Source organism: Lutjanus erythropterus, chromosome 5 (assembly GCF_056507025.1).
Source record: "Lutjanus erythropterus isolate fLutEry1 chromosome 5, fLutEry1.hap2, whole genome shotgun sequence".
Lineage (NCBI taxonomy): Eukaryota > Metazoa > Chordata > Actinopteri > Lutjaniformes > Lutjanidae > Lutjanus > Lutjanus erythropterus.
Window position 1 is genome coordinate 12,023,916 of NC_139321.1, and position 26,446 is coordinate 12,050,361.

At 39.2% G+C, this 26,446-nt stretch overlaps 1 protein-coding gene across 4 annotated transcripts in view; it reads right to left on the reverse strand.

The window, feature by feature from the left end:
• il1rapl2 (interleukin 1 receptor accessory protein-like 2) overlaps positions 1 to 26,446 on the reverse strand; it is a 490,288-nt gene that overhangs the window by 60,125 nt on the left and 403,717 nt on the right. For all 4 annotated transcript variants that reach the window (XM_084718821.1, XM_084718822.1, XM_084718820.1 and 1 more), the window contains one exon: positions 16,283 to 16,357. In XM_084718821.1, the coding sequence (XP_084574947.1) occupies positions 16,283 to 16,357 (75 nt within the window). The remainder of the gene's footprint in view (positions 1 to 16,282; positions 16,358 to 26,446) is intronic.

The window sequence follows — 26,446 nt, forward strand, 5'->3', positions numbered from 1 at the left end:
AGGATCAAATTAATTTGCCTCATATGTTTATTTCCTGATTACACTTTTGATTATATTTGCCTTAAAGAAAAACTCTATTTGGTCTTCTTCACAGCAGATGTTCTGACTTGTCATAGTAGAAAAAGTACAGGTATTACTAATATCATTAAGAAACCCTAAAAACTAAGTATGCTAGTGACATAACTTATGGTATGTATGGGACATAACATAACATAAGTTAAAGTAAATCAGCGCTGACTTTTGCTATTCCATGGGACTCAAACATCGGTGACAGTCTGGCTGTGTTTGACTCATCCATGCACCACCTCCCATACACAGGCTACCATTATTACCATGGACACTAGAGGTCTCCTCCTATCAATGAACATGAATATGGGTCGTGATAAGATGCTTGAACAGACAGTAAAAGAACAGAGCGATGTGTTGATCCACCTAGTTTATTGTCTTTGATGAGTCCAAGGTATCTGAGCTGATCTTTAAGTGTTCCCATCGAGGAAACCTGTAATTCACTCGACTCCGACAACATTATTGCCCTTCAAACTTGTGCAAAACCCTGCTTTGTATCATTGTCTTGAGGTCATGAAACCCCCTTTTTTTAAGCCAACTAAGATGAAGAGCGTTGTCTGTTGTAGCAGCACAGCGAGTGTAAGAGACCTCTCAACCTCCATTACACATCTAAAAGTGATAGAACAAACTATTCCACTTAAGATCCCTCTTTGGCTTCCTCCTCTTGCGCCCGCTCCCACAGCTGTTCAAGGTGTGAAAATGTTAAGAGGGGTAACAAAAGTGCTGCCCTTGGAGATCAAACACAGACACGCCAACAAATGCGCAGTCATACACATAGAATAAATGAATGCACAGACCCAGACGCTGAAGAAGACAGGATTATATCGCTGCATCGAGAGAGAAAAGTGTGCATGTTTAACTTAAAGCGAGACTGCTTTCATTTTCTCATTTTATTCTCTGTTACACGCATTTCTACCATCATTCTTTTCTGTAAAATTACTACAGGCTGGCATACATTTTTCTGAGATAAATGCATAATCAAGAACAAGAACGAATTGTTAAACTAATTTAAACTGGAAGGGAACAGAGTTCTGTTTAGGAATTAAAACCCATATTGTGAATGTATGCTTTTCTTAATGAATAAATAATTGTGTCTCAGTGCCTCACGATGATCCGTAGCTGGGGGTCTGAATTTGCAGCCAAGGAAAGTCACTGAATTTGAGAAACTCTCTGGGCAAGTCGGGGATTATCAGGGGATTGTAAAAATGAGTCACTCCACACAAATATATCAGAATGTGGTTTATAAATTGAACTAAATGGTGATTTCCAGTTGCTTTCCTCTACAGCAGCAAAACTACAATAGAAATCACTCAGCTTTAAGACAAACCGCCCTCCCCAGAGAAAAGACTGCATACATGGTCTGTGCAAACAGCTTATTATGACCCCTATTTATGTTGATTGTTAGGTGCCGCCCTCTAGTGGCCATAGCAATTATGACGGGCGCAAAGTCTGATGTCAGGTGATGCAGTATGAAGAGTGACAAAGTCAAAGTCATGTTCAGTGTGAAACCTAATGTCAAAGACTTATTTTAACTTATGTAACATACTTAACTTACGTCACGTATCTAACATAACTTAACTTGCATAACTAACAAACCACAATGTTTTCCTAAACCTAACCAGGTAGTTTTGTTGCCTAAACCTAACCAAACCAGACTGTTGCACAACGACAACGATGTGACAACAAAGTTCCGGTATGTCGATGGTCTGATTCTCTCCAACTGTCATACGTGTTGTTCTGAGAACGGTCATGCACTATATGTCATTTTGGAAATCACTGACAAAGGACCTATTCTGTTGCTCAGGTATGATGATGTGTTGCTTCAAGAACTTAAACTAGGGAAGAAACACATTTTTGGGTTCTAGAAGAACCATAGGACCTTGTTATAGACATCAGTTTTTCCTATGAGTTACATTTAATTATTTTGCTATTTCCATGATGGCTACCTTTCAGAAACTAAACTAAAGTTGATGACCTAATACATAAACATGGCAAGAACGTCTGCTCAGACAGTTTATTAGTTACATTACTTAATATTTATTAAGTTAAATCCAAATCTTGAAAAATTTGAGCACATAAAAATATATATATTATTGACTGTGCTTTATTTTGGATCCTTTGGATCTCGCCTGCTTTTTGTCTGCACTTCCTCTTGCACCACACACCCCTTTTGTACATATACCGTAGGTTATTAAAACTTTTTAATTGCTTCAGCTCAGTTTTGGTCTGCATTTTTGGGGTCCGTCATCTTGTTTGTTGCCCTGCTTGACACGCAGTCTTAACGGCTGGAAAATAATGATCCATCTACATCTAAAATCAAAGACCCTTTTTAAACAGAGAAGGGTTTATGATCTCCCCCATAACCAACCACTTGATATCACGTGACTGATGTTCCATACTAATTGGCCAGCGAACAGAGAGCTCGAAAAATCTCACTGACTTTGATGATGAAAAAAAATTAAGTTACCCTGCATACTATGTACCATACACTTTGGATTTGAAAGACTAAGCTGTCGGTTACTGTGTTGAACTTTAATAATGGTGCATCCAAGTGCAGTGGTTTGCATATGGATCACAGAGACATGTCCATGCCAATATATTTGGGAGGGAGAGAATTGTCCCTACCAATATTTGAGCAAACTTTTTTGTGGTATCTTTGGAGTGAAGCCCCATGAGATAATTGTGATGTTTCCTCTATACTAGCATTTGATTGGTGGGAGGTTTACGAGGGCTTTTGTAATACCAATGTCCAGACACTGGTCAGTGTGCTGACAGAACAGCTAAATTATTGGCTGAGATACATGTGACTGTTTAACTGTTGTTTCAGAACCATGGACAGCGCTGAGAGCGATGAGAGAGATGCAAGTTGCTAACATTTGTTTGTGTATGAGCCTCCCTGAACTGATTTCAATTTAAATTCTAAATATATTTAGTGCTCTGTTAGTGCTATGTTCTCATGTGAGTGCTCACAAAAGTCAATGTGTTGTTTGATTTTGTAACAGTTGCCTCAGGGCTTGTGTCCACGGAGCGTTTTTCTCTCTCATCGCACAAGTGCTTCATCGCAACGCTCCCCTGCTCCCCGTCTTACCCAAAGAAAAACAGTATACGTATACACAACCTTATGTTGTTCATCCTCTCTGAGGTTGCTGCATGGTTAAATCAATGAATTTTCTTTTATTTTTTGGTGTAACTTCACAATAAACTCAAAAGCATTAAATCTGATAAACCATCTCTAATATCTGTAAAGTCATATCTCTGTAACAGCGACATGTCACATCTAACGCAGACACTCCAGGTATGGTAGGTGGTGCATGGCAGAAATCCAACCTCACACAGCGTCAATCACACTGAAGTCATTAATCCTTTCAGTCTCTCTCTCTCTCACACACACACACACACACACACACACACACACACACACACGTACAGTGGTCTTGGTTAGGTAGACTTTCAAAGGGGATTTCTACTTAATAAAAATCCAATTCTGGCTCCACAGGATCCTTATCCCACAGAGAGAGTGAGAGTTTGAAGAAGAGAGAGAGGGAGAGGAAAGACAGCAGGAGAAATAATTAGACAGTGATGGAGACACAGAGATCACAGTGTACCAAACAGTGAGGATTCCTTTTTTTTTTCAGGACAGCAGCTACTGAACTCATTTCTAGGGTAAAAAAAAAAACAAAAATTCTGAAAAGAACGTCCTTTAGAAAAGCTCTGAAATAATACCTGAGTCTTACAACATTAGACTGACTGGCGCACTATTCAAAACTGGGTTAATAACCAAGCACAGCTGAAATACTTGATTTTATGCTGAGGGTCTTGCTGAAATGTAAGTCTTGAATAAAAAAACCTAATTAAATGCAGCAAGGGAGACATAATTTCCAGAGCATCCTGGAAAACAGTGGTTACAATGCTGCAGTTGCATTTAAGCCAAAATCACCAAATCTGAAAAACAGTGATTTACAAACTAAAGAGCGATTGAAAAATTAGTACCCCTTGGCATTTTTTCCAGTATCACCTCGGTCGAGCTTCTGATTGGTCCATGTCCAGCGAGAGAATCATCGCCAGAATTGTCACGTATGCAACACGGAGTAACCAGAGACATCTCATCATCCGCAAATGAACACTCCACGATGTGGACCCACAAAGACACTTCAAAAGTGCTGGAATCAGTCCTGACAGTGTTAATCTGGGTATGCTGATTTTGCTGCGCACTACCATATTTCATGTCAAAATGGCCGCAGAGAAGAAGTCTATTGCACGGGGTTAGCAGCAGGAGGAAGTTGTGTGTTTTGGAGAATTCTTCGAGGTCAAAAAGCTGAGAAGTTTGAGTGTCTGTTATTATATATGGTTTAACTGCTGTAATTTTACAACTACCACTATTGTGTCAACCGCAATAGTTATCAAGGTTGTTTTATCCATGTATAACTGTCTTTTTGCACATTTGTCTCAAACAAGAAGAAAAAAAAAAACAGGAAGCTTTACACACACACACACAAAGATATACACAGGCTTTAACAGTGCTTGACCTGGGGCAACAATACGAATGGTTCAATTTCCCTGCAAATATCTTCCTGGCCTGTGCAGGGACTTAAACCATTGACCTTCCGCTCTCAAGCACTTCTCCAAACTTGAGTGTTTCGCGCTTCTGTTATCTTTGCCCATAAAAAAACACAATGAAACAGATGTTTAGGTGACCGTCTCACCTCCATCAAACACCTTTCTCACCCTTATTCTTCTCTCCTTACTCTCCCTCCCCTCTTTTCCATCAGTCCCTCCTTCTCCATCAAGGTTGCAAACAAAAGCTGATTACCATATTCATGAGTCCGCCAGATGACAAATGAAAGCGGGAGCAAAAGAAAGAACAAAAACCCGCTCTTTATCGTGCTTTCATCGCATATCGATCATCCTTTCACCTGCAATTATTTTCTCAATCTCTCCGGTGCTCTTTCTCCTCTCAGCTTTCACTGTCCCTCTATTCACCGTCTCTCTCTCTCATGCCTGTCAACAGCCTGTTTATAATGAGGCTCTGAGACAGATTTGTTTGTGTGTGTGTGTGCGTGCGTGTGTGTGTGCATGAGTTTGCACATTATGACACTGATAGAAAGGCTAAACACCCTGTACTATATTATGTAGTGTGATGTTTTGTGTCTCGTCTGAGTGTGTTGAGAGTGAATGGAGAGTGATGAAGACAGAAGCACTGTTTATGTGTGCTGACAGTGATAAAGAGGCGACTCGGATACTCCCACAATGCAATAGTCTTACTGGCTGGTGTGTGTGTGTGTGAGTCCCTCCTTACTTCCTACCTCCCCTCCTAATTCAGTCATTTCTCACTTCTTCCTTGTTTCTTCTTTTCTTCTACATATCCATCACTCTATTCCCTCCTTCTCCTCCTTCAATTTTTTTTATTCTGTACTGTCTTACATGAAGAGTGCTGCAGGGATGATGTATTTTTGTAGGCCGACCCAGAAGTTAGCATCCCTCTGGTTCCCTCCACAAAGAGGCGACTGGATTTTTCCATTGGAATTTGGATCACTGCAAAAAATAAGCTATAAAAAGTTTGTGATACCTGTTTTGTTCAGCAAGATAATTTCCACAAACACTCCTTTTATCATTTTTTAAGTAAGTTTTAAGTAATAAACTAATAAACAAACTACACCATGATGAAGTTCAGTGTCCAGGACAGTCTCTGTAATCTTATCTATCCACTTGTTAGCAACTGCTGTTTTTAAGAAGATTCACAAGTGGGGTATTTATTGAAATATTTTATGTCGTAAAACAAAGCGTGCAAATCTCAGAAGCTTGTGTTAACAACAGACCTTAATTCAGGCATTGAACCAAAAACAATCCAAGAACAGAAGTGCTAACATGCTAAACTAACTTTCTGTGTTTTAAGACTATTCCTGCAGCACTCTGTTCCTCGCTAATTAATCATTTGTTAAACCACTCCCCTGAGCAGCACTTGTCCAATCACAGTTTAGCAGCTGTAACGAGCACTGCGGACTTTTCTCCACCTGTTGAAGAACGATACTCAGCATTTAAAGACTTTGGAGGTCGTTATCCTTTTTTCTAATCTTATCAAAATCAAAAATGCAAGAGCAAAACTGCAACAAAACTGTTTTTGTCTGCACTAATATTATCTGCAAATAGTACTTTCAACCAGTCTTAAGGCACTAATGCACTAAACGCGATGCATGTCAACAGATGTGCATCTATTGAATCTCCCATGGTGCACTGCAGGACGTTTTGGAAAAAGTCTTTAGTATTATTATTGTTCACCATAGTTTATTTCTTTAATAAAATATTGGCCTTTGAAGGGAAAAATCCTCACTTTTTTTTCAGGCCAGTCTATATAATGACTAAATAGTTTCATGTTCATGTTTTGTATTAAGGCGAACAGTAAAATTCACTTTGACAGTTTTCATTAGTGAGGACGTTTTAGACTACAGCAGACAGCAAACTTAAACACCAACAAGCACAGAGAAGATGAAGACAGAGAGGGAGAGACGGTGTCTGGACAGTTCATCATGTTTGACGATAATTGTCGTTTGTCTGTCTGTCACTACTCCAATCTGTATAAATCACAGAACTGTACAGTAACATCAGGATTCACGATCAGAAAAAGTTTTATGTCAAGTCAACATTCACACACACTCTCCCCCTTCCTCCCTCCTCCCTCTCTAAAATCAACACAAGTTTGAAGTGGGAGTGTCAAGATGCTTTTGTGAGTTCATGTTCTAACTTGGGTCCACGGCCAAGAATAATTTAATTAGCTAACTAGGTTACATTAGTTCTTTAGGTTATACATTAAAAAAGCCCTGCTCATGACCAGGACGTCCACTGTGTAGTATTTCTCCACAACATGGAAGCTCTTCCTGAATGCTATAAAGACTTTAGGCTAACGTTAGAGGCTCTGAGAGCTCCACAAACATTACCTGAGATAACATTACTTTTGCCAAACACCTCGGTATGTTCTCATTCTCAAAACATTTTCAATTTATTTATGTTTTCGAATTAAATAAAATTGTGAAATGAGCACAGCTTCATTCAAGGTGGTGGCATGTTTTAGAATTATGTGCCAGCACCACGGAAACAATGCTAATGAAAAGTTAATTAAGTTCTTTGTTGTGGTGGTTCAATGCAATTTAAATTCAGATCATTCATATAAATGTTGTTTTTTAATTTAGAAAACTTTGTTTTTATCATTACGTTTAACTTAATTTGACTAAACCTATTATTGTGCCTTAGTTAGGATACTTTTTCATTTGCTAAAAACTTGTTTTTAGTAATTGTAATTGTGATGAGGTAGTTTTGAGTAAAGTTTCAGCTGTGTCGAATGAACAGTTCTCTTTACTTTATTAAAATGGCATTGTTGTGGTGCTGAAATGTAATCTTAACACATTACATGCTGCCACCTTGAGACGGTTAAGGGGCTGTGACTATTTCATGTATTCCTGTGAGACCAGGCTGACCTGCAACATGTAGCTTCAGCCTCAGTCTTTCAGCTCGATATGAATGACGCCACCGAAGAATGAATGAAGACCCCTTTCATAAGATTCTCATTAGAGTCAGCTGGGAGCATTAAAGGTTTAGACGAAGACATCATTTTCATCTAACTCGTGAAGTTAACTTTATAAGCTAGCTATAGCTGATAAAATCTGCCCGCAACAGTTGTCAGTTCAGCTGTCGGCATCTAGGACTGAGAAGCCAACTGTTGTCTATTTTTGCTGCGTCCTTCCTTCCTTCTTTCCTTCCTCCATCATCCTTCAAGTTTTCACCCCCTCACAACTTCTTCTCTTCCTCCTTTTTTACTTTATTGGACCACTATCTGAATTTCACCCTTTTTTCATATCTGTCCTTTAGTTTTCCTCATCTCTTTCCTTTCCTTCTCTACTTTGCTCATCTTTCTGCCTTTTTCTAGTTCTCTCAATCCATCACACATACATTCTCTTTCTGTCATTCCTTCATTTTAATATATCGGATAATTCAAAAAACCTTCTTTCCTTCCCTCGTTTTCAACTCCGCTGTATTCCTCTCATCCATCCTGAGTGTTTTCCCTCACCACTTATAATGCACCATTTCTCTTTCCCTATTAATCTGTCTTTGACCTTCTTATGTATTTCCATTTATTGTTAAGTACCAATTTTTTTCAGGTTTTATTACATAGACAAGCTTTTTATCACCCACACTTAACTGGGCAAGTGAAAATAAATGAATACATTGTTGTGTATTATTGTTGCAGATAATTTGACACTTTAGAGCCATTGCACTGCATTATTCTGCCCTGAATTACATGGTTGAGGATGACTAACAACTGCAAACAAAACCAGAGTCTCTCTCTCGCTCTCATGGATGGAAATCTGAAATATAAAAACCTTTGTTGCATTCATTTCATCCCGCACCCCTCCCACCTCATGTTATCTACCGGTGACAGTTTGAAAGGGAATAATGACATGACGCATCACCATTTTAAGGCCCATGAATGAAAAGACTGAATGAGCTGAAAGGGAAAGACAAAGGGACAGTTAGAGATATAGAGAGTGGCGGTGGGAAGACAGACAGATGGAAGGAAAGTGAGATAGAGGCAGACACCTCGCAGGGACGGGGGGAGACAGACGTAGAGAGATAAATGCGAAGGGGGAAGGAGGAGACAGAGACAGACGGAGAAAGAGAGACAAGAGGGGAGGAAGAAAAAAAAGACAGAAAGCCTGCCTCCTTATCTTACCCTGCCTTTCACCGCCAACCTCTCGCTGGCACTTAATACTACTGTGTGTGCCTGTGTGTGTGTGTGTGTGTGTGTGTGTGTGTGTGTGTGTGTGTGTGTGTGTGTATGATGAGTGTGAATTTCTGAAAGTAACTCTGAGCATATTTTTTTCTGAACTGTTTTCATTAAACAATTCATTATTTCTTCAATGAACTCATTAATTATTGAGTCAAAAAACAGCACTTCCTATTTCAGTTCGTACAAGGTATTGTAATCAAATCTTTTTTCTTTTTTTTTTTTGTCTGGATTACAGTCAAAATCCAAACAACATTAGATTTACAATCATTAATCATCATAACAGAGAAAAGCAGAAAATTTGTATATTTGAGAAACTAGAAGCAGCAAATTTTTGGACCTTTTGCTTCATAAATGACTTAAAATATTAAATAACACTTTCTATTATTACCATGCCCACAATGCATGACAATAATAATACTTAAAATGCATTATACTGCTATACTTAAAGCTGTGTATCATTAGAATGCTTTATAACTCTCAACACACAGAATTTTACATGACTTATAAGGTCAAGTGCCTATAATTCTCATAGTTGCAATAAGTTATAACCATTTATGATGGACTATAATTGCTGTTGCAATTCATATAAAGTGATTATAAGTTGGTGGCCATGGGTGCTATAAGTAAAGAAATTCCTGAGGTATAGGTAGCTATGACACATTACAAGACGGTTACAAGTCACTATAAGGGGTTATTGTTTGATTTTAAATAAAGTGACAAAAATATTTTTACGCAAGAACAAAAAATATGGTGTTTATATGGTTATAACATATTGCAACTATGAGAATTACAAGCACTTTACCTTGTAAGTAATTTAAAATGCTTTATAATGTGTTATGATGATAGTTATAATGCATTCTAGTGATACAAAATGCTAGTTTATTTGTTATGGGTCATAACAGAGATGGTTATAGTGTATTACGATTATTATTATGAAGCATTTTGAATGTTTATAACTGTAACTATGCACAACTATGACCACAGTATAAGACATTATGAGTATCTTCATAATACATGATAATGCATTATAAGCTTGGGCGTCATACAGCATAAAGTGTTACCAAATATCAACAGAATATCAAAAATTATTTTTGTCAGTTGAATAATTGATTAGATGATAATTAGTCTCAGTTCTAATCTTGAGATAGTTTCTGCATCTGTTCACTGTGTGCACAAACGTGTGGACTATTTCCAGATACATGTGTGTTTGTGTGTGTGTGTGTGTGTGTGTGTGTGTGTGTGTGTGTACCTGATTTTTATGAGGCTATTTAATCTGTTTAATGCCCACATCTGCAGCATGTTGCCCAACACGTGCTTGTGCCAGTGTGTGTGTGCACCTGAGTGCGTTTAGGTGATTTCCATGAAGGCTATTTATTTAATCTCCCAGATGACTTAGCGTGTCGCCAGCAAATGAACACGGACAGCTGAGGTCTAATAGTTACGCCTGCCAGGTAGAGTTCACTCGCACACACACACACACACACGCACATTCACACACACTAACTAACAAAGAATCAGTGCAGTTTAGTCAGTTTCAGTGTGCAGGAAGTTGTGTATATGTGACAGTCAGCGTCCTCTGCACAGGCTGTAGTGTATGAATCCACTCAGGGTAACATTATGGTACAGTGGCTCATTTTTGAAGCAGTCTAAACTTGAAGTGCAATTATCACAACTATTTCAGGGACATCAAAACACTATTGCGTGTTTGAAAAAGGTAGTAACACCCGAAACATTTCATCAATGCTTCAAAACCTAGTTATTATGTCAGTAAATTGGCCAAGGCCACCAAAATGAAAAGTTGCTTTGTCATCATGTGAGCTGTGACGGCTCAAACAATGATAGAGCATTTATAAGTTGTGAGGACGATTTCACTGAGAAGCAACTCATCAGTTTTGATCAGCAAGCCATGTACAAGTGGTTATTTGGCAAACTGAAGACAATTGTACTTTTTCTTCTTTTGCACACATGCTTGAACACATGCAATTTTCTTGAATGAATAAGAAATTCAAACCTGTTGTGAAAAACATTCAAGTTGTTCGGAGATTTTTACTTAATGTTTTGAAAAAAAAAAGGACTTCTCATTCGATAATTGAGCCAAAGTGAATGAGGAAAGCTGCAACTGAGGTTATGAAAAAGACTATTTCCTTGCTGTGTACAGTGAGTCTCTGGAGTCTCCAGTGGTCGCCCTGCAGTGGTGGAAAGTAATTAAATAAATTTACTCAACTTATTTGACTGGTATGAAATATAATCAAGAAATATATGATATTATTATATCGATACTTTTCTTTTTCACAAGCTACCTGGCTGTATATAAAGTAATATATAGAAAATATAAATGAATCGCAAGTGGTCCCAAATTTACCAGCTGCAATAGTGAAATGGTGCACTGAGATCTGAGTACTTTTTCCATCCCTATAGCAACCTCGCAGTGGTGACCAGTCACTGCACTGAACCAAGAAATAGTCCACGAACACACACACACACATATATATAAACCAACTGTACAATATATATGCTGATGAGTTAATAAAAGGCAGACGGTCCGTCCTTATACCCACACTGCCTCTACAGCACGAGGAAGTTCATGATATGATGAATCCAGTCTCATATTCCCTTGTTTGTGTGATTCTTTGCAATGTTAAACCTCTACATCCATAATAAGTTTGAAAGACATTAAATAAGAGAACATAAAGAAAAGACACATTTAACTGATTATGAACAAGTTAAAAAAATTTTTTTAAGAAATGTTTCATTTATAAGGTGACCTAATTCATCTCCTGAGGTTTGGTATAATTGCACTAGGAAGCAATGCATTCAGCACCTGCACATCACATTTCAACTTTGCTAAAAGCAACAACTCTTTCAAAAATTTTTAGACTCAGTCAAAGTTTAGAACCATTCTTAAAACCATTTCTTAAAAAAGTTTTATATGTACTAGAGTACTACTACTCATATCCTGCACTCCACGCTGAAATAATGAGAGGAGAGGAAACAGAGGAGTAGACGGAGTCTGGGGTCAAACATTACAAGAGTTTTTGGATCAGCTGGATAAATGAGAGAAACAGTCGACAGTCGAGCAATTAGCTGAGCCTCACTGGCTTTAAATATGACTGACATTTAGGTCTGTGAGCATTTGTAAGACAAATTACTGACGGCGAATGATGAACCTTGGCAAGTTGTTCAGCTTCTGATGAATGAAAGGAGCATTTTACATTAACAGTTATTAAATCAAATTGTGTTTAATTTATCTAGTCACGTCACAGTTTCTCACGTTTATGTGCATTTTCATCGTACTGGTTTTATATTCACATTCATTTTCACACTCTGGCTTACATTCATCAGACAGCTCGTTAATTCTATTCATCTGGTTCACACCAAGAAAAATTCACAATTCATTGTTGAAGTTGTGACTAATGAATGAGTTACATATGTCTCTAATTATTTTTTAATACCATGAACTCCAGCTAATGAAGTTTTCCTATGGATTAATCAAATAACTTGACTAAGGACGACTTCTATTTTCAATCCACACTCAAGTTTTCATCTTTTAACTTCCACTGCTCTGATAAACCTAATTTAAGATATGTGGTATGACAGTTCAGAGTAAGTTTAATTAGAAATAGAAATAAAATGTGAGGTAGAAGTAGCCTGTATGAGGTAGCATAGCAGGTCAGCAATAGGCTGCTGTGGACAGGGTCAGAACCAAAAGGTATTTTAACCACCAAAAAAAGGTCCACCAAAAAACAAACAAAAAAACAAACAAACAAACAAAAAAACAATATCAGTTTAAGTGTATGCTATATTTAGAAGATTTTTACTCCTTGACTTTGCCGTCACACAGCCTTTTCTTACCCCATGCCAAATATCACTCTCTCCAGACCAACCAAACTCTGTAGGCGAAATCAGTCATTTTACTTTGCAGAACACGGGAGTTGCTGTTCTAACATTTTCTTGATCTGTATGTTTGATTGTGTTAATGCATGAATCTGCACTGTCCTTTATACTGAATTAGAGCAATATTAGGCTCATATAAGAGCGGTTTCCCTTCGGAAAAGGCTGTCGGCGAAGTAAAATGGTGAAAATAACCAAAATATAGAGTGCACGTAAACTAATATTGATTTTATTTAGGGGGACATTTTTTAAGTGTTTAAAATACTTTTTGTTGCAGTTCATGGCTAACCCTCCATGCAGGTGCCCCTCTCCGCCCTTCTGGGGGTTTGCTGCTATCCACTGTAGGTAATATACTGACTATCAATAAATACCTCATACAACCCTAAAACAAATAATCCGAAGTATTCCTTTAAACCAGAATGAATCATTTATTCCTATTATCCCAAGACTGGACCTGTAGTGCTAACACCAAAGTTATTGCTTAGCTATAAATACTGCAAAACTCCAAATAAATGCATTTTACATTCTGTTAGTGAATCTTTTCTGAGTCATTGAATGTAGTATAGACTATTGTATTATACACCTACATCTTATGGGCTGAATTTATCAGGGGATGTGAAAATAACTCCTCAAGCACCATTACTCTTTCTTTTTAAATGTATTTATTTATTTATTTATTACATTTTTTATATATCATGAATCAATCATTAATTATGGCTTGTTTTGTCTGTCAATTGCCTGTGGCCCACATCAGTATAATAACAATGAGCATAATGAATTGTGTTTATAACCTACAGCATTACAGAATAATGAGAAAAGCAGAGGAGAGGGAGGGGGGAGGTCGGTTGGCAGACAGGAAAAGAAAAAAACAGAATAAACCGAAGGAGAAAAGAAAAAAGGAAAGGAAAAGGAACGAACGAACATAGACAGGAAGAATAGGAGGAGAAAAAAACTGAACAAGTGAATATAGAGAAGAAGAAGAGAGAAGAGGAGAGTGGGGGGGGGGGTGAACAACATAACTGTGGTTGCTGATGTAAATCTCCCCCAGGTTAAAACAAGATGATAATTAAAAATGTACTGCAGGGTCACACTGTGACTCTGTGTGTGTGTGTGTGTGTGTGTTACTGTGCAGGCTTTATTGCTGTAGGTGGGGTTGTGTGTGTGTGTGTGTGTGTGGTGGGGGTGTTGGGGGGTTGAGATTGCGGTGCCCATTAAAAGGTGTCCCTGCTGCAATCAGTGTACAAAGGCCTTAGGGCCTATTTGTTGCTACATCAATCTGGAGTTAATGGAAACACACGAACGCGCAAACACACACTCGTACGCACATCCAAACACATTTTCTGCCTACGGTGCTAACATTGTCAGAGAGACCGCTGAACAGCATGAGACACACACGTATACACTTGAACACACACACACGCGCACACACACAGCGGGCAAGGAAGCCAGCCAACTGGGCCCACAGCAGAACAGACACACTGTTTAGTACACAAAGAATTCCTAATGAGATCCCTTCAATTTTTTACATTCTTGCTTCCTTATTTCTTTCCCTGATCTCTTTATCAGACGTTTATAAGCTTATGTTCACATTCCTGACAGAAACCTGATTTTCTCTCGCTTTCATGCCCACAGTGCTAAAATGACATTTTTGAGGTTGCTGTAAGTTGCCAATCCAAACATCCTGTACTCTCAATCTGAAAATCAAACAGTGAAGACGAATCAAAGTGGAAAGACTAAATTTGAAAATGTCATGCTTTTATTCTGGCAGTTCTCATCAGTAGATAAGGCGGCGCAGCAGCGATTCCTGTGCGGGCTCTGTAAATGTTTTAGCACAAAGTAAATTGGATTGAGTACATAAGTCGCTGTTAATCGCTGACTAGAGGAGATAAAAGGACAAAAACGTAGCAGGACAAGAACGGGTAGAGAGCGCAGGCTGATAGCGGGCAGAGTGGTGTCATGCTCGCACGCGGCACCATCTTTCAATTCTCTGACCCAAGACACCAAATCCCAGACCGGATCCAGGGCCGCTGCTCTGTAGCTGGAACTGAACTCTGACCCGTCTTACACCTGAGGGATGCCATTTCCCTACACGGTTCAGTAAAAAAACTATCACTATCAAGCCAGGTTGTAAAGTGAGATGGTCCTGGCACAGTCAGGATTGCAGGTCAGCACTCCACAAAAGACTTTTTTTTTTCCATTAACATGCATTACAGAAGTAAAGGGAGTCAACCAGAGAAGGACTCTGGCCTTGTTTAACCCGGGCATTAACGTGCGTCTTGGGGATTCGTCAGCTCTTTGTAAACGATGTTGTTTACCCCCAAAACACTGTGACGCTGTTCAGTCTGAAAAGTTGAGGCATTTAGTGAGTTGTTGTCATGTTTTGAAGGATAATCTGAAATGTTCATTGAAGAATGTGATTAATTGCTTCAAATGAGTATTAATACATGCAGTATTTTTGCAGACAAGGTTTAACATCATCAGTGTAAAACTTGTGCTCAATTTGACCTGCTTTCTGAGTGTTTTGTTACTGTTAGACCAGTCAACTAGTCTGAGTTAAAAGTTGTGTTTAATTGAGAGGGAAATTAGTCGTTCTGAGTAACCCGTTGACTAGAAAACCCGATCATACAAACAGAAGTCCTGGGTAGTTAGCGTACACAGTGATGGCGTCAGTGCTGAAGTGACAAAGAAAAGAGCGCCATCCAGATGCAGCCTGGGAAACAGACGAATCTGCCACAGTCATGTTCTCATTTGCTCTGGCAGATCACAATTCTTTATTTAATTGGGACAGTTTCTATGTGTGGAGCATCACCGGTCCAGAACCATCACCTCAGGTTCCACAAACGCAAATCAAACTGTCAATCTAGACAGTGCTGATCAGACATTAATCAATATTCTGTTGCTACGTGGCCTATTTCTCACCTAAAATGTTTTCAGACTCATATTTTGGTTTACCATTTAGCTATAATATAAGAAAGACTGTAATCAGGCCACTGCTATTTTATGGCCTTCTTGGAAACAGACCAAACATCGCTATGTCACATGTTTTGTTGCTCTAATTGGTTGTAGGTTTATCCAATTCCGTCCAGAGGCATTTTGGCCTTTGCAGATTGATAATGCCCCTTCGAAATTGAAAACGAACCGATACTGCCAGGCTAATATCTGGAGGAGATCATTAACAATAATGCACAAAGCACAGTAGGACCTGCTAACGTTTGTCGAATAAATCATGACATCCACTGAATGTATTTATGGCTTGCCTCCTATCAAGCACTTGCACCAAGTAAAAATCAAACTTTGGTGTCCATTTATGCCTGAAGGTCACATTCGAGTGTTACTTGAACTGACCACCTCTGTTGTGACAAGGCAGACATTGAAGCGTCCAGGGTAGTGTCCCGACAGGGCACAGACATGCCACACCATAAAAGAAAACACCATATAAATGAGCACTTTGCACCAAAGATGAGGATGGCATTTTCAAATGAGGACCTTAAGGATTACCACTTTAACCCAACAATAAAGAAATAGAGAAGAGCTGTCGGTCCTTACCAGGCGTGATTTCTATCACTGTGTCGTGTCTCTCCGGGGGGAAAAGGACCTTGGGAGGCTGAGTGGTCTGGAGAGCTGTGAAAGAGAGGCAGAGAGGTACAAAGGGAAGGTTGATTATCAGGAGTGCATGAGAGTTTTAATGACCTTAACTCTGGTGGACAGATATCAACATATTATGGATCTTTATTCACATATAACAAGTATTACATCTAAAGAAACTCCCACTTAAAAATCCACTTATTTCTCAATTACACACACATTCATCGTATTCATTGAACTGTTATTGTGTACGACTTGAATGGCTTGAATAGAAAGAAATGCGTTAATGCACCAGCACTTCTGTCAGTTGGGTAAAAGCACCTGAGAGGTAGTGCAAGTATAGTTGAAGCTGTATGAAACACAAGAAGGCTCATAGAGTTTGAGAGTGACAAACGCAGACTCACAACACACAATAGGGTAGGTCCAAGATTTGGCTGGCCTTGAAAACAGTTGTAATGTGGTTGTGGAGCTCCACACTACTCTGTTTTGTTAGGAAAGGCCCAGGGAGAGAGCTGGCCTCTGCACTACCGATTGATCACCGCTCTGCAGCATCACAAAGCCAAATATAAAGAGACGCGAGCTCATTGACCGTCACACCTGTGAGATCCTGAGTGCACACGGTGAACAGTATCTCACCTCATGATTTATTTCTGTCTCTTCGCAGACAAACAGGTTGACTGACTGACTGATCTTTCAACTTTGATGACCGGCTAACACCCTCTGCTTCCACCTGAAGCACCTCTTAATTTCACCTCAATGGACTCTGAACACAATTGCTCTCCGCTGTCCAACACCTTTCCCCCTCACCACCTCCAGGTTTCTGCTAATGCTCTGATGTGCCGCAGTATTCCTGTTGTTCTGGGGAGGCTCTGTTCTAGTTTTGTTGTTCTGTGTCTAAGATCGAGAAGCTGATCTCTGGTGTCACCCGATTCTTAATGATAATCTGACAAGCATATCCGCCCATCCCTTCATGAACGTACAGCACAGCATCTGTGCATTCCACTGTAAAAGAACAAAATTGATTAGATGAATAACAAATTGCCTTCAAAAAACATGGATTTATCTATGCCCATTTTAGCCATGCTAGTACTATGGCTCTTGGGGTCTGGGGATGGCAATGTTGTTCTGTCTGCCAGTCTAGCAGTTGGTCTGCGACTTCGTTCCAGGTTGAAATATCTTTCCAGCTACTGGATGCTTTACCATGAAATTTTGTGCAGAAGTTTGTGGTTTTTAGTGGATGAATCCAGTGACTGGTGATTCTCTGACTTTTCCTCTTGTGCCACCATGAGGGTGCCATTTGTGGCTCTGAGTTAAAGTTCTTGACAATTGTTGGATGGATTGACATGAGATTTAGTACAGATTCAGATTCAAACGTTTTATTATATCAAGTGGGAAACTTGACTTGCCATCAGGAAAGACGATAAACAACAGCACAGATTTTAAAAAACACAGGTACAAACAATCAAAGTACAGGAAGAACATAAATGTCTCTTGGTCATATAAAATACAGAATACAGCAAAAGCAATAAAAAGACACAGCATTCACATACAACACAAATTGCATTTACAAATTTAGCAGGGTTATGGCACAAGGAATGAAGGAGTTTTCACTCCCATTTCACCTGAAGCAGTTCACAAACTCGTGGTGAAGGGGGTGTGGTTTTCCAAGCCTGGACTTGCAGAGAACCTGTTGGTCAAAGATAGCTGCCAAGGAGGTCTGTGGGACCACTCACCTTAACAAAATGGCTCAGGTGGATTTATCCCTGATGTTCAGATTACCAAACCAGACAATCATAATCACACCGTACAGGAATTCATTTCTCCACCAGGATGAACAGCAGCAACTTTGATGGTCGCTTGATTTTTCATCCAGCACCATCATCTAGTCAGAATTTTGATTTGTCTTTTTTTTTGTTTATGATTCCAAATACCTACAGATCTCATGACACTCCCATGTGCATTGTAACAAGTAGTGCACATCCCATGGTCATTAACCAAGGACTGTATACCATCATGCATTAAGTTGAAAGTAGTGAGCTCACCATGTAGTCCTCTACATAGAAATCCCCAAATAGTTAAGTATGGAGTGATGAATTAGTGAACGATTTCAGTCACATTCTTAGTCCTGATTCATCCTCATTATCCAGCTCAAACATGTCAGTCAGTGGGAAAAAGACACCACTTAAAAATTCTCATCTGGTTTTGCATTTCATTAAACATCAGAGGTCAGCCATTTGGACTCTGGAGTTGCAATGTGTGAAAAAAGTTATTTTAATGTCAGATAATTTTGTAAGTGAAACCTGTCCTCGAGCGACAAGATACAGGATGCAACCCTTGTGAAAATGCACACGCACATAGATAAGAAGGTGCAACACTGTGTTCTGATGATAATGAATCAGTATTCTCCACTATTCTGTATTTAAATATTGGTCTGCTTGTAATAATATTCTCTGTATTTTTCTGCCACTAACAACCAGAGCACAGTTACTCTGACTTTCAGTGGAACTAACTGCAAGTGTCCCATGTTGGACTAAATGTTCTCACTGTGACATTTAAAAAAAAGTGACATAAGCACTCTGTTTTCTTTTGTTTCCCAGCTTGTACCCAGCTCTTCTCCCCAGAACCCCTGTCAATCCTTCGATCAGTCCATCCCTCTCTCTCTCTCTGATAAGACTGATCGTTTCATTTGCACTCTGAAGGGATCGTTGCACCCTTTTGAGATTAATGAGACAACCCTTCACCTAGACCTACTCCTCTCCTGTTCTGTCCTCTATATGCGCCCTATACCTTTCCTTTGCCCGAAGCTTTCTTTGCTGGAAAATGTGTTTCTGGACTTACGTTTCATGACAGGTTAAACTACATGACTTTTCATGGCTTTAGCTGAGTTAAGTGTCATTTTTGTGGGGTGCTCTCAGGTGTATTTGCCTACACCTGCCTGGTATATTTGGGAGTCATCTGAACTTGACTGCGTCAAACTGAGAAGGAGGAACAGCAGGAGTTATGTCAGCAGTGATTAAGTAGTGGTGCAGTGCGTCTCTCTTACATGCACCCATGTCTTTATCAGCATGATTATTTTGAGAAATGTTCTTTTTGATGTAACCACATTCTAATAACACCATTACAGCTGTATGTGGTATTATACTGTACCATTTGGACCTTACTAGAAACTTTGTCCACCCAGTTTCCAAAGGCATGAACAATATATGGCGTTAATTTACAAAAGTCAACCCTCTCTGGAGGGGAGGGAAAATTGTATGTTTGGGGTCTGTGTTAACCTGAATAAAAATCTGAATATCAAAAGGTGTGTGGTGATAGATGATAATGATGGGGTTGCTGTTTACTTTTAGCACACGGCTTCGCAGAGACACACAACCACACACTCGTGCACATGCATTTGAGTTCTTTGAACTTTTCATAATGCTTGCTTGTCTTGAAAATTACAGTATACTGTTGAAGTGGAAATGTGTGCACACGTCTATGCCCGCATGTGTGTGAAGAAAGTGCTATTAGGTTAGAAGCAATGGGTGATTTCAGTCTCAGTAATGATTCACAGGAAGTAAACACAGCGACCAAATAAGGTCTCTTTAATGTGTCTTTGCGTTTCTACCGAATGTAGGAAACTGGAGAATATGCAAAGCCCCAGCTTGGTTTGAGACAAATAACTTGCATGTAAAGAGACAAGAACTCTTGATTAGACAACAACTGAATGTTGTTGACTGATGAGGGCTGCACAATTAATTGCAATTGCAATAAAACTGCAATATGACCAAGTGCAATATATAAATCACAGAACCAGAACCAAATAACTTTTTTCTTTGAAAAAGAAAAAATGTGTGAGAAAACAGCATCATAATGAGGTACTGTAGTGCTACAGAGATGACCAGGCCTAAAAATCATGTTCACCAGATGAAAGAAAACATGTTTGTTTGGTACAGATCTCAATAAATATCACTTCATCACGATTTGAATTGTGTTTTCTTTTTTCAATGAACATGAAAACTGTAATGCAAAACTGATTTCTACGAACTGTATCACTTACAGCAGATACAATTACAGTTGAAATAATTGCAATTTGACTTTTTTGCAGGCCTGCGACTGAGTGAAACAAGTTGTAAAAAAGCAGATGTGTAAAGGTGGACAGGGAGATTGAAAATGCAACAAAAGAAAGGCACACTTCAATGTGTACATGTACCTAAACTCTAGATCTACTTCTAAATGTAGGCGTAGTTGAGGCTAACTTATACGGTACATTGACTGCCAGATCAACAACTTAATGCGAACCTTTCCCTCTGCTCCGCTCACGTTCATAATAACTTCTCTGCCTCTCTCTCACTGGCCGAAGCACACATGAATTGTGTTTTTTCTTCTCGGTATGTGGTTGTTTATTACAGCAAGAAGAGAAGTTTTGTTTGAGAAAAGGCTGAGGGCAGCAAGACAAAAGGCTGCTGAAAAAAAACAGGAGAGTTTGGGAAATCCTATATCAAAAACTGCACAGATTCTCTCTGACCAGTCAGTGTTTTTTTGTGTTTCAGCTCCACCATTTAGTATAGGTTTAGCTTGGAACCTCATCGGACAGGTAAGGGAAATAAGTGTAATTCTCTTAGTATCATCCACAATTTTTGGCAGTGGGAATGTGAAAATAACCATTCTAATGTGTAATGAACTATACTGAAGTGAGCTGCACAATACACTGTATCCACTACCGCTAATCAATTCAGACCTCATGTGATCTTCATCCTAATTGTGTACATTGACCGGACAAACTAATTACCAACACCACGCCACAAAGACTCAAACCACAGCTCTGTCTCAGCACGCTGCTGCTTCGACCGTCTTGGAGATTTGACCTTTTCCAGTCAGGTTGCGTGGTCCAGTCCAGCACATTCAGTCAAACAGAGCAATAATCACTAGACAGACCTTATGCAGAGTAGTCAAAGTTTGTTTTAGTGCTTATCTCCCACTGCGATCATTACAGGGGATATAAATCTGGCATTTTCTTGAAATTAAAGGTATGTCTGAGCATGGTGTCAGATATGAACTTATGAGAGCGTGAGGAAGTTCAGAATGTTTGAAAATCACTTGAGCAACTTTTCGCTGCTTTAGGAACAGTTTAACGCTATCTCAGTCATGCTGATCTGATCATTTCAGTTTACCTGGTGCTCCAGGTAGATTAAAACAAACACTGTCTTATCACAGTCTTTATCTCCACAGATCTAATGAACACATGACCTTTGTTCCAGTTCCATTTGGAAATCTGATGATGGTAAGATTCACAGCATCGGAAACTTCCCTATTATGGTATGACACAAAATGGCATTTGTTAACATTTAAAACAATAGTCACAATTATATTTCCATTTTCTCAGCATGACTTTAATTATTCCTGCTCTGTGGCCTATAATGTTTTGTGCTGCAAATGGAGCGACCTCAACATTTCAAGGATCACTTAATTTTGACCTTTGCAGCTTTCTGTCCAACAAATCTACCAAAGACTTTCTGTCTCATCTGACCTTTGACACATCGACTTGTTATTTTGTCAGAGGGGCAGAGTTTTCAAATCTCATTTGAGAGACATTTTGTAAAAGTGTAAAATCACGAGGGCTGTTATAGAAAGAAATGCACTGCGGCTCCATATTAATGTTGTCACAGCTGATTAATATGCTGGAGAATGAAAACCTTCTCAGCTTGCAAAGTATTTGTGCCTCTTATGTTACAAAGAAAGATTTCTGTGCATCTTTGAGGTCTTGTAAATCTCCTGAACGTCTGGCCGTCCTTCACCACCTCAGTCAGTGGTATAGATAAAAACACTTGCAGGAATGTTAATGTGTCACCCACATGCATGTGCGTCCTCATGGACAAAAGACATTGCTCCTTCGCAAAAAAAAAAAACAACGTTCAAGAGACGCCATGTAACTTTTGAAAGAAGAGAGGACATACTTTTTCTTTTACAAATGAAAAATGAATTATTTAGCAGTGTCACGCACACTTTTTCAGTTCTATAGAATCACAGCTTTTGCTGCTACATCCTTACTTGGTCTGATGACCAGGAGCTTATGGTGCTTGTTAACTTTTTTTTTTTTTTTTTTTTTTTTTTTTTTTTAAGGTTATTTTTTTTTGGCATTTTTGCCTTTATTGACAGTGACAGCTGAAGGTATGACAGGAAAGGGGGGTGAAGAGACAGGGGATGACATGCAGCAAATGAGCCACAGGTGGGATTCGAACCAGCGGCCGCTGCAGAGGACTAACAGCCTCAATATATGGTGCGCACGCCCTACCGACTGAGCTATAGGGGCGCGTGCTTGTTAACTTTAAGGAGAAAGTGCCTTGGAGCTGCCATTCCTGCATTAGTTTGCTGAATTTTAGGCTCCCCTCTACATTTGTGCCACAGATAGGACATTAATAGGACTGGGAGATGTAAAAAAGTGGTATTTGATTATGTCCATAGTGAAACAATGTGATGAACGATGATTTTGTTGATATACTTTCTTTTTTACTTTTGATATCTATATTTGTTGGCTATTAATTACAATTTGGGCAGTACTTTGTGCTGTTTTTCCTTTAATAATTCAAGCACATGGTGTTATTATGACACATCTCTTGAAATTAAGTAAAAGAGAAAAATTCATGTAGAATAAAGTAATATAATGTTGCATAAAAAAATCATGAAGCTGAGTTCTATTGGCAGAGCAATGCTGGCAATGCTCACGTTGCCATGTATCACAACCTTAGCCCATAATTACTACTTTGTTGGCCAAAACATAGCGTTAGGTGACCAAAATACTCATAGCACGCTCCCAGCTAGCCAGAGAAAGGGACAAGAGATCCAAGCAGAAATCGCCTGGATGCAGGAAGAGTGACAGATGATGCAGCGGGAGAACTCAGCTTTCTCAGCCAATATAGCACTCAGTGAGGAATTTATTGCTTCTATTGACTACATTTCCCATCAACACTGACTGGACAGCCACATGAAACATGACAAATTTTCCCCTTTGGATAAAATATTTGAGTAAGCAGACAGTTAAAGCTCGGACTAAACTCCACTGTCAGCCTTCTTGTCAGTGAAAAAATGTGTACATTTTCTGTTCAGTGTGCCTAATCAGATACTATAGTCTGTATATCAAATTGATTTGACCTTTTGGGGAAATATATGAAATGTCTGACGGAGCAGAGAAGCGGGAGACATTAATGTTTAGTTCTGATACGTTTAGACTTGTATGTCACGCCCTATTCACAGTAAGACTCATTTATTTCTGTCAGAATCCACTCTAATTTTTTTTTTTGCACTCTGATGGTGGAATCCCAAGGGAAAATAAAATAATGTCACTAATTTGATGCAAAGAAAGCAAGTTTTTCTTATTCAAAAATGTCACAGTAATGAGTATTAAGTGAAACTATGTGGGACTGAAGTTAAACTGTTGTTCATGATTCCTGTGTTCTGTGTGTCGGTGACAGTCCCCCAACACTATATAAGCCCCACGAACCGACACATGAACAACACCGCCTCCCTCTCCTCTCACCCTCCTTCCCAGTTGGTTACGAAAATCCCTTCAGTGACTCTCTTGAGTCCAAATCAGCCCAGAGGTTCACTTTGGCCGATTTCAGTTCCAACAACCAAACACAGAGAAAAAAAAACATCCTGTCACAGTCCTCTGGCTCTGATGGTGTCCAATAAAGCTGCTAGATGGAGTGTCCATGTTTCAGGTTGAAGACAGCGGGGTGGACATGCCCCAAGCATTTCAGAGCAGAGAAAACTGCTAATGTTGCCATGATTTTGACACTTAATTTAATAAGTTATTTTTTTTTTTCATTCAAATTTGGCTGAGTGGTTAATAACACATTTCTGGGGTGTAACATACTCAGAACACACATTCATTGTTGCTTTACACAACCTTTAAACTGTTAAAGAACCCAAAAATCATTTGGTTCCTGTTCTTACCCTTCACATTCTCACATCTATTTACCTCTACCATTTTAATTTTCCCCACATTCAGCTTGCTTTTTGCTTCTTTATAAAAACGGAGGAACCTTGAAAACAGGGCAGAGCGTAAAAATATTTGACACTTTCATGCTCATTTAAGATCTCAGAAGTAACTTTCCACCCATCGTATCTCGCCCTTTCATCACTGCTGCAATTGTGCGTGTTTTTGTACTTGAATCATTCATGTCCTCTAAATGGACGGGGAGGTAACGTGTCGTTAAAAACACTTTGAGAAGAGTGTGTGTCTGCTTATGTTTGTGTGTGCTGGGTGGGCCTGCGCTTGTGCCCAGAGTTATGGAACGAACGCAAGTCAACAAAATGTACCCACTAATATGCAAATGTGCTTGTGTGGGTGTGTGTATACATAAGAGTACGTTTCAGCATACATGTCTGCATGCATGTTTTTCGATGCCTTTATCCGTGTGTCTTGTGCGCGTATGTGTTAGTATATGTGTCACACTTGCATGTTCATCTCTCTGCTGTGATCATTTCTACTTGAGTTGTGAGTCAGACGTCTCCCTTTATGAATGACAGCCGTATACGTCTGTGATGTTTTTGAGAGTTCATTCAGTTTACCGCCTCGCTTTATGCATAATGAGAACACCCAGTAGTGAATGATGTGTTTGAACAGATCGTCGGCTCCTGTGTTTCACTTCGAGAGGTTAACACGACTGGCAACCAAACAACAGAAGACGCTAATGTTCCTCCCCACCTGATTCGAAGGTTACTGGGTGGAACGTGGAACTGATAGGCTTGAAACACAGAGAAGAATACACTGTGTATTTACCAGAGCTACTGCACAGCTGAAGAGGAAACAGTAGAGGATGAATGCTGTGTTCATCAGTGGAGGAAGAAATATTCAGGTCCTTAAATTAAGGGTTATTATCCATCTAGATATATATATATATATTTTGGTGTTGGTCGCAGAGTTTTGGAAATATTGGTCACAGAGATGTCTGCCTTCTCTCCAATATAATGGGACAAAATGGCACTTAGCTTGGCCTTTGAAAAACTCAACACCAGTGTCCTTTTCCAGAAATCATGACCCGGATACACACGATCATCCACAGACCTTGTTGTCAGCATTTTCATGTAGGAGCTATTTTCTTTGTGGTAGATTCTGAAGTAGATTCTACTGCAGAGAGAAAGTACATGAAACTGCTCACAACAAGATCTATGGATTATCTTGAGTAACTGAGTCATGATTTCTGGAAAAAGACACTGGTGTTGAGTTTTTCATATGTACAACAAGCCGAGTGCCATCAAGTTTCGTTGTACTGGGGAGAAGGCAGACATCTCTATGGCTGATATCTCCAAAACTCTGCAAATACTAAAAAAGTCTATGGGAAAATAGTACTACAGGCCATATATATTTGATCTTGGGGTCCATTTAAGTAAAAGTGTTAATACCACACTGTAAACATACTTAAGAGTAAAAGCATTTAAAGTGTTACTTAAGTAAAAGTATGTAATTATAATCAGGAAAATGTACTTTAAGTATTAAAAGTACTTAAAATGTCCCCTGTGAGTGTTACATTAAAATATATTATATTATTATATTATTATTAATCATGCAGTACTTGAGCAAATGTACTTTCCATCACTGTTGTTCATGTATGGAAGGTAACGATCTGCTTGTTTATGACTGACGTGCAGGTTTACACATTATCAGACAACTCAAAATGACAGATGAACACAAATGTGAAGGGTGAATCACTCTGGACTCTAAACAAAAACCTGTGGAAACAGAACGCTGAATCATAGAGATGATGCAAGTTCAGCTTTACGGTAATGTCATTATGATGATCTGGTGTTGTGTGAAATAAACATGGGTACACAGGCCGATTTCTGATGCAACGACAACTCTTTGGAGAGAGCGGGCGCCTGAAGGCAAGAACACGCTGTGTGAGGCAAGTATTTGTGAGATCGATTGGTTTTAATGTGCGCCCAGTGCAAGTGCTGAGGTGGAGAAAACATTAAACCAAAGTACGCCTCTCTCTTTCCTCTCTCTTTCCTCTCTCTTTCCTCTTTCCTCTCTCTCTCTCTCTCTCTCTCTCTCTCTCTCTCTCTCTCTCTCTCTCTCTCTCTCTCTCTCCCTCACACACACACACACACACACACACACAGATGTATGCACTGTAGATCATT